This window comes from Trypanosoma grayi (assembly GCF_000691245.1).
Source record: "Trypanosoma grayi strain ANR4 Tgr_35_V1, whole genome shotgun sequence".
Classification (NCBI taxonomy): domain Eukaryota; phylum Euglenozoa; class Kinetoplastea; order Trypanosomatida; family Trypanosomatidae; genus Trypanosoma; species Trypanosoma grayi.
This window is the reverse complement of record NW_008825654.1, coordinates 4,224-12,954: the sequence shown is the minus strand read 5'-3', so window position 1 is coordinate 12,954 and position 8,731 is coordinate 4,224. Positions and strand designations below refer to the sequence as shown.

The window sequence follows — 8,731 nt, the reverse complement described above, 5'->3', positions numbered from 1 at the left end:
GTGTGTGTGTGTGTGTGTGTGCGGTCTCTGTGCGTGCGCGCGTGTGTGTTTGTGGAGATGTATGATTCTGTTTTTGCGTGCGTGCAGGCGCTGTCTTTCGGTCTGTCACTCGCAATACTGTTTGGGACACGAGAGAGAGAGAGAGTGTATGTCTGTGAATCTGGGAGAAGGGTGATTGCAAGAAAACACCAGCGTTAAACAAAGTGGGTTGTGGCAATAGAGTACGCTACCCGGCAGAAATTTCCCGCCGTCTTCTTCCTGTTGTGCTTATGCTCCCATCACGAGAGAGGGAGAAAGAAAGAAAGAGCCAGGCAGACAGACGAAGACGCGCACAATGCGGTGCTGTAGGGTGTGTACTCATATTCCCCCCTTTTTTTGGGTGGTGTTGCATTTGCCATATGATGTCATCGTATATATATATATCCCTATGAGTCGTTCACTGCATTCCTTTCCCCTCCTGCCAGCTGAGCTGCGGTTCCAGTAGCAATAAAGAGTCACCGGCATTCTCCTATGGTCCCTTCCATCTCTCTCATTCCTTTGTGTAGTTTGTCGCTCTTTGTCTTGTGTCTCATGCTATAGTTGCTATGGCCTTGCAGGATGAGGACGTGCTACAGACCTTCTTAGCGGCGAAGGAGGAGAACCTTGTGTCGTTCCTGCGCACATTCGTCGAGCTATCGGCGGCGGAGCGCGCGGCGCTCTCAATGGAAGGACCGCAGAGCGCTGATATCGATGAAAAGGAGTTCGCGGCGGCAGTAGAGACGTTTCGTGATGTGGACGCCGTGCCTCACGCAACGGGTGACGTGGTGCTGGAGGAGGTGGAGCTCGACGAGTCCGTGGCGGTCAGGACGTGCGCAATGACGGCGTTTCTTACCCGCGGTATGGTGGACATCGTGCCGACGTATGGCAACTTCATTGGCGTGGACGAATCTGAGGAAGGTGGGGAAGGGGAGGATGTTGGTGAGCTGGCAAGGCAGCGACAAGCAGCGGAAGTAGCGACGACCACAGGTGATAGAGAAATTTCGTCAGAGCGCGACGGGGTTATGGGGTCTCCGGCCACTGGGAAGGGCAAATCCCTCCATCTTCCTCTTGCTACTGCTGCCGCTGCTTCTGCTTCTGCTTCTGGAGCTGTGGAGTCGGTTTTCGATAAAACACGGGATGGGTGCGATGACAGCGTTAGCGATGGTGCGATTGAGTTGCCAGGGCTCGCGGTGAATGACGTTTCACCGGGGTCGGGCGCTCCGCCTGGGGTTCGGAACGGCGTGTTTCTCTCCGCGACAGAGGTGAATATGCTGCTGGAGGGCGGGGATGACGAGGTGCAGCCGTTCGTGATAGACCCGTACTTTGACTACGACGCGGACCCCGTTGGCAGGGCGGCGAGGCTGCACCCCCGGCGGCGGGTTTAAGGTGGAGCTCCACGCGCAGTGCCCAGAAGTTCTTTTCTCATCGTGGCCGCTGCGGATCGGCTAGAAAAAAAATAATTGGCTGTCACTTTTGCTCGCTGGTGTGCCGTTTGCTCCGTTTCCCAATATTTTCTGTCCTCTCTTCGTTCCCATGGTTTGATGCAATGTGGTGGAAGGATGTGCCGGTGCAAGCGTCTAAAAACAATTACAGCAGCAGTTAGGAACAAATAAGTAGCGAACAATTCCTTTTTTCTCTTGGTATCTGAGGCGATATTGCAAATGCAACGGGAAAAGAAAATTGCACTGGTGCTAGTGGTGTTGTACTCTCTTGCACTTTTTGGTGGAGCGTGTTTGGCGTGGAGGTTTATCCACAACACGAGGGTGACATACAGGCCGCCAAAAGGGACGCTAGTGTACCATACGAACAATGATGTGGCGAAGTACTTTCCCAACCAGTTGTCGGTGAATCCAATGTTCTTCTTGGTGACATCACACAATTCATCACAAAGTATCGTTGAGAATCCACACTTCGAAGCCTTCAGTTATTTCTTCCAGCAACAGACCGCGAACAAAGGCGGTCCGATATATGGAATTGTCAACAATGTGCTTGGTTACTTCCTTGTACCTGATGCTGATGGCATGCGCTCCAGATTTGTTGGCGGTGACCACAACCAGTCGAGTGTACTCGAGTTGAGTATAGCTCCCGAGTTAAAGACAGATCTTGTCCTCCCTGTTATCACGTCTCTTGTTGATGCGTGGTGTGAGGAGAGCGGGGCGGACTTCCTGCGTGAGTACACCAGCATAGAGTTGTTGTCTGACGATGCGCGTGACGGTATTGTAAGTGATTTGATGCGTGTTGACGTTATTTCTCTTCCGCTAGCCTTTCTTGTGCTGAGTTACTGCATGGGATCGGTGCGGCCGCTGTTAGTGCCGGCTTTCTCACTCCCGTGTACAGTGGTGATTGCGTTCAGCATTATGTATCCCATCTCCTTCGCCGTGGATGTGTCATCGTTTGCGCCGGAGCTCACCCTTGGCGTTACTGCGGCCATCTGTGTCGACTATTCCCTTTTTATTCTCACGCGGTTTCGCGAGCAGGTACGACAGCAGGAGTTTCTCCATGGCCGAAGTGCAGAGACAGAGTGGATTGTCGTGAGGAACACCGCACGTCTCTCTGCTCACAACATTGTTGTTTCAGGTTTCACCATCGCCGTAGCCGTCGGGAGCTTGTCATTCTTGCCCGTGGCGTTTCTTTCAACGATCGGGTTGACGATGTCTGTGGCGGTTATTTGTGCCGTTCTTGTGAGTCTTACAGCGCAGCCGGCTCTCCTGTTACTATTTTACAATTTTTTTGCACGACCGCCAACTTGGCGAGAGCTGTGGGATACATTGCTGCGCTACTGCAGATGTTTCTGCTGCTGCGGCTGCTGCAGACGTGGCTCCCCCAGTGATATTTCCTCTTCGATGGGGGAAGAGTTGCTGAGCGAGCCGGTTGATGCTCTCTCACAGACGACTGGGTCCTTTGAGGCAGAGGAACACAAGCGACAGGTATCATCTGTGTGGTTCCGTATCGGCTTGTTCTCTTTTCACCATCCACTAATTGCGATTATGGGCGTTCTCGTGTTTGGTGCGCCGTTCTTTTACTTCGCGACTCAACTGCGGGTGGACTTTGACGTGTTCACGCAGATTCCGCGGGGGAGCGTACACGGAGAGATTCTGAACCGGATACAAAGGGATGTGGGTAATGGAGCGGCGATCCCTTTTTATATTCTCTTCGTCGTACGCGGGACCTATGACATCTCATTTTGGAAGACGGACGAAATGACAAATGTGATGAAGGATGTCATTGAGGCCATAGTCGCGCGGACAGGGCAGACGTACGATGCCATCATCTCGCCGAACATGGTGCGGAATTCGACCAGCGGTGAGCTCATCTGGCTGAAGGCGTGGGAGTCATTTCTATTATACGCCACCAACGAGGACTATCAATACCTTGTAAACCGAACGGTCTCTGCATTGGAGGGGAGGGCAGCCTACATAATTGTCACACCACCAACAAACCCATTTGGGCCATCCGCTAATCGATATCTTAATACGATTCGCGATGTTCTTAGGGAGCATGCTTCGGAGAACATCTTCTTTGACTACGGAATTACCGGTGCAAGCAGTTCTTCATGGGCAATTATAGTAAAATCAATGGAGCTCTTCCCCATGCAAATTGGTGTGACATTTGGTGCGATCTTTCTGTTCATACTGATTGTGTTCCGCTCTCTGGTGCTGCCTTTTCGTATGATCTTTACCGTCGTATACACAATTGGATTCTCATACGGTGTTGGCGTCATTGTGTTTCAATACACATGGCTGCACAAGGTATGGGGAGCATTGGACCACGTGGAGAGTTACTGTTTTCTGATCCCCATCTTTGCATTTTTGCTTCTTTCTGCACTGGCGCTGGACTACGATGTCTTTCTCATGACTCGCGTGATTGAGTTCAAAACGAAAGGCTACACGAACGAGGCCGCTATCGCCAAGGCGGTGTGGAAAACAGGCCCTGTGATTTCCTTCGCCGGGATCATTATGTTCGTGACGATTGGGTCGCTGGTGTTTTCATCCATTATGATGTTAGCGCAGTTTGCTGTGGTTTCTGGTGTGGCTGTTCTGCTCGATACCTTCGTGATTCGGCCTTTGTTTGTTCCGGCGTTGCTGAGCATCGTCCCGGAGAAGTGGCTGTGGTGGCCGCGCCGCTTCCCCGAGTTGGGCTGTGGTGTGGATGTCATGTGCATGGACCCCAACAGCACGCTTGGGCACACCGTGCAAGAAGAAGAGAATCTGCCTGCCTCATTGCATGCTTACGAGGCTTGGAGGGCGGACTCTCTAGCGAAACACAAAGTGTAGCGGCTCCCGGACACTTTCTTACGCATTTCACCTGCGGAGGTGCGGAATATCTGTTTTATGTTTTTTTTTTCCTTTAGGCTTTGGGCTGCCTGGGGGCCCATTGCTCCTTTTTTTTCCCTCTCGCTATTGCTGTTCTGCTTTTGGCTCAATAACCGGTTTCTCTGATGAGGGAGCGGCGGCACCTACTGCTGCCGGCAGAGAATGAAATCCAACTCCCACTTTCTCCCTTCGGCGTGCTTTCCAAACGAAAAAAAAAACAAACTTTATTTATTTATTTCTTTGTGTAGCTTGGATGTGCGTAAATCAGACTTCTCCTCCTCCATTGAGAGGCGAGCGGTGATGTGCGGTATGAGTATATGGTGTGAGTTTGTGTGTAGTTCGGTGTGTGTGTATGTGTGCTAGTCTTTTTATTCAAATGGAAGGCACCGCTTCCTGCCTTCTTTCTTGTTGTCTTGTTTATTCGTTTTTGCCAAATGCCCCACTCTTTTTCTTATATATTATATATGCTTGTGTGTGTGCTTGTCGCGGAAAGCGATAAAGGAAGGGAGGGGGGTGAGGGAACACGCCGGGCCAGATCCTTGTGGGGACAGTTGAAGGCCAGAGCAGGCGAAGAAGTGGATATCAAGATCTTCGAAACACCCTGCCACTCTCTTGTACGTACTTTGCTAATCTCCAGAGATGACCGTCGCAGGGGCGAACATGTGGCACGCCGTCCGCTTTTACAAGGCGTACCTTCCCCCAGTCGAGGCGGTCAGAACACTCCGGTACGTCGTGCTGGCACTTGACGATGAATCGGATGCTTACTCCCGTGATTGTATGGGCGATGGCGCCTTTGGTGACTCCGCCGATGTATCACCTTGTACGCCACCAAAAGAGATGGGACTGGAGTTGTTAGATGATCCGCTTTCCTTGGGGCCGCGGGAAATGGAAATACGAAGCCAATCGTCTGCTGAAGGGAGCACCACAAAAGGTATGCACCAAAAAATCCGTTTCTTTATGTTCAAAAAAGATGATATTTCGCCTCCACAGCTGAAGCAGATGCTGGGGAAGGTACGATACTGTTTTCATCTATGTGGTCGGAGTCTAAGAGGTGAGGCATGTGGTTGCCATAAGGCTCATCTTTTAGATCCTAAAGCGTGGCGATTGGAATTGAGCCCGTTTAACTACCATACCTTTTGTTTGTCCCATAATAACTCCATTCATTGCGTCAACACGGAGCAGATAAGCCCGACTGCTGGATTCCTCTTTGCGTGTGGACTCCTACACGAAAATGTCGTGGAGGCGGTGCAGCCAGTACTCTGCCGCTACAGCGTTCGATGCCGGTACGGAGCGCGGTGCCTGTATGTTCACGCGAATATCACCCCTAGGGAACTGGTAAATATGACGGCCTCGACGCCATTGAAGGCACAACTTCGGGCGGAATCGGATTTGCCAATTTTTCTGACTCAATTGGACGAGATTGGGTTGCACACAGTGGGTGATGTTCAGCAGCTGAGCGACAACGCCTTTGATGCTATTGTAGGTCGAAGTGAACCACGGTGGCTAACTCAGTGGTTGAACATTGCTATTGTGCGTGAAATTCAGCCCAAGCTCATGCTGGAAAGTGTTCTCGCAACCTTCCCTGACGTCGTCATGCCGGTGTCTTTACCGTTATGCTTAACCTCTGTATCGTCACTGATTCAGCTGTCCTCCAGGGAGTTTTATGCACTGGCTTTGCCAATCAAGGTGCAGGCCGCATGCGAGCAGATCCGTGCTCGGTTTGAACCTGACCGAAACTACAACATTGTGGATCTCAAAAAGGAAATGGAGGGTTCATTCTTTTTGCATGTTACCCAACTCATTGTGGGATTTCGCCATGATAATGCCCATCCCAGCTGGCGCAAAAAGGATCCAATGCGCCCTATAGTAACTTCCTTAATCACATACGTAGATCCTAAGGATTGCGAGTGCCGAACAGACGCCAGCGAGCATACGCGGCCTCCCTCGGTGAGGGGCTCTGGTGGTTGTCATAGTGATTTGAAGTATCCCACGAAATCATGGTGTAAGTGCCCACGGTCTTTTGTAGTGGCCTTGAACTACGAGCTTAGCACGCCAAGTGGATCGCGCTGCTCTGAACAGAATGCTTTGGGGAAGCTGGCCTCCATAGGTTTGCCAACGAGTGCCGTGCGAGAGGTTTTTGTGCATGGTGAAAACAAAGGATCGAATAAAGACCCGAATCCGCTGTTTCCCTGTGGTGTATGTGAGAATATGCTACTGAAGGTTGCCAGAGACGTATATGGGGAACATGGAGGCGATGTCATGCTTTACATGTTCGATTCGACAACGAACCCCAAGAAGCTTGTGTGCCTCCCCATAACCGAGATATCGCATCGAGATGGAAGAAGTTTTAAGAAATTCATTTCGGATATGCGGGAGGAGTGAGCTGCTCTGCGGTTTTCATTTTTTTTTTTTTGTGGCGTCATTTGTCTCATCCGTTTCATTATTGATAGCGTGGACGCATATGGGTATTTTTCTTCTTGCTGTATACAATGAAAAAAAAAAAAGGAGGATACGTGACTCCTGCATGCTGTTTTCTTTTGTGTTGTTGCCCCTTGTATATGAGCTTGAAATTGGACTCCCCAATGGCTCTTGCGTTGGCACCGATTTCTCGTACAGAGCTTTGTCTTGCCTTCTTTTACACCTATTCCTCGATGGGTTTTGTAGTCTCTCACGCCCCACGGTTCATATGGCTCGCGCTGGACATGTGGTGTTGGCATTATTGGTGCTGTTGTTCTTGACGAAGGTGGAGGCGCAGAATATTCCAGTATTACAATATCCGACTGGGCTGAGGCGCGTGATGAACTGTGACAAGCACGCTGAAGTGTGGATTGAGTGCGATCCAAAGAGCTATCGGACCACAGTTTTGATCTATGCCGCTCCGGGATTGTTCGTAGCAGGCGTATTCGCTATTGCAATTTCGGTGTACTTTGTCGGTAAGTACGTCTTCAACTGCTGTGGGGGACGCAAACAAACACCAGGTTTGTGCTTTCCTACCCCTGGGTATTCGGCAAAGTACGACAAGGGTGATATCCTTCGTCCACTCATACTGACGGTGATTGTCTTCATCATGTGTATGGCCGCATGCATATGGGGTTGCACTTCACTAACCCGTTTGAAAAGGGAACTGAATGCGCTGCGTAAGCTTTCGGACTCTGCTGTGAGTCATGTAGAGACGGCAAATGCAGAGCTTCTGGCTGGGATGAGCGTGACATTGTACAACCCCAGCTTGGACGCAATGTATGTGGATTCACTTATTGACTTGTTTGCGGGTGATCAGAATCTTCCGAAGACGACAGTCGAACGTGTGTCGGATGTTTCCCGTATGCTTGACATCACCATTATTGCACTCGTTAATTTCGCTGGCAGGCTGATATGGTTGTGGTACATAGTCTACATTCTCCCTGCAATTGTTTCGTTTGTGGGGTTGATAGTTGCATTCGGAAACTATCGTCGCTATGCGGCCATGACTATTTTTACTATCATGGCGGTTCTTGGTGTCGTGGATTGGGGATTCAACGGCATGTTTGCGGCCTCTACTTTTCTCATGCGCGAGAGCTGTTTCGAAATCTCAGAGTGGAGCGACAGACGGGAGAGTGTTGTGAAGGCGGTTGCCGATTGCGATGACACTACCTACAACCGTTACACTCCCATTTTTGACGATATTATTCTCAAACAATCACAGTTGACTTGTGAACAGTTTCAGCCATTCTGCTACGATAAGAATTTGTTGCCCAACGAAAACGCCGCGCAAATGAAGGTGTTCGACTGTCCAGAGTCCATGTCGTGCTCAGTAGTGACAGATGCAGAACTGGCCTCATGGACCAGAAATAGTTTCCTTACGGCGCCGCAGATATTACAAAACCCCACTGCGAGCGCGACGGCCACTGCTGAGGGCTACATGTGCGCTTCAGTCCCTGTGGAGCAATGCACATTAACCATGTGCGCACAGACGTGTACGAAGGATGGTGTGCTGAGCAGTCCTGGGAAGGCTGCTAAAAGGGCCATCACCGCCATCCAAGAGGTTATTCGGGCAAGGATGATCGTTGATACTGTCGAACGCCAACTACACAGTTGCGATGCTGTGCTATCCAACGTGGTTCCCTCGCTTAACCCGTCGTGCCAGGCCGCTTCTAACGCCATGTACAACCTGATGCAAAGCTCCGGTTTGATGGGGTTGGCAACCATAGCTGCTTTGTTCGCATACGCAATAGGCGCAAAGCGTTTCATTCCTTTAGATCAGGCCTTTATAACCCAGTCAGGTTGAGTGCTGCGTCTTTCCAGAAACCTGATGAATTGAAGGAAAGTAGAGAAGCAATGAGAAAACCTTTTTTGTTTTGCCATTGTTTCTTAGATCTTTGTTCAGCTGCATCTCGCGTGAGAGAGCAGTCTCCCCCCCCCCC

The 8,731-nt window shown here is 50.6% G+C and overlaps 4 protein-coding genes across 4 annotated transcripts; all 4 read left to right on the top strand.

The window, feature by feature from the left end:
• Positions 1-584: 584 nt before the first annotated feature.
• DQ04_00351060 (hypothetical protein) lies at positions 585-1,403 on the top strand (the record flags this gene model as incomplete). Its single annotated transcript, XM_009308816.1, has 1 exon — positions 585-1,403. One exon carries the CDS (start codon positions 585-587, stop codon positions 1,401-1,403), a length of 819 nt encoding a protein of 272 aa, XP_009307091.1.
• A 276-nt stretch (positions 1,404-1,679) lies between these two features.
• DQ04_00351050 (MmpL efflux pump) lies at positions 1,680-4,292 on the top strand (the record flags this gene model as incomplete). The annotated part of the gene is made up of 1 exon (XM_009308815.1): positions 1,680-4,292. One exon carries the CDS (start codon positions 1,680-1,682, stop codon positions 4,290-4,292), a length of 2,613 nt encoding a protein of 870 aa, XP_009307090.1.
• A 678-nt stretch (positions 4,293-4,970) lies between these two features.
• On the top strand, positions 4,971-6,713 carry DQ04_00351040 (hypothetical protein; the record flags this gene model as incomplete). Its single annotated transcript, XM_009308814.1, has 1 exon — positions 4,971-6,713. One exon carries the CDS (start codon positions 4,971-4,973, stop codon positions 6,711-6,713), a length of 1,743 nt encoding a protein of 580 aa, XP_009307089.1.
• Positions 6,714-7,017: 304 nt separating this feature from the next.
• Positions 7,018-8,595, top strand: DQ04_00351030 (hypothetical protein; the record flags this gene model as incomplete). Its single annotated transcript, XM_009308813.1, has 1 exon — positions 7,018-8,595. The coding sequence occupies one exon, from the start codon at positions 7,018-7,020 to the stop codon at positions 8,593-8,595; it is 1,578 nt and encodes a 525-aa protein (XP_009307088.1).
• Positions 8,596-8,731: the final 136 nt, after the last annotated feature.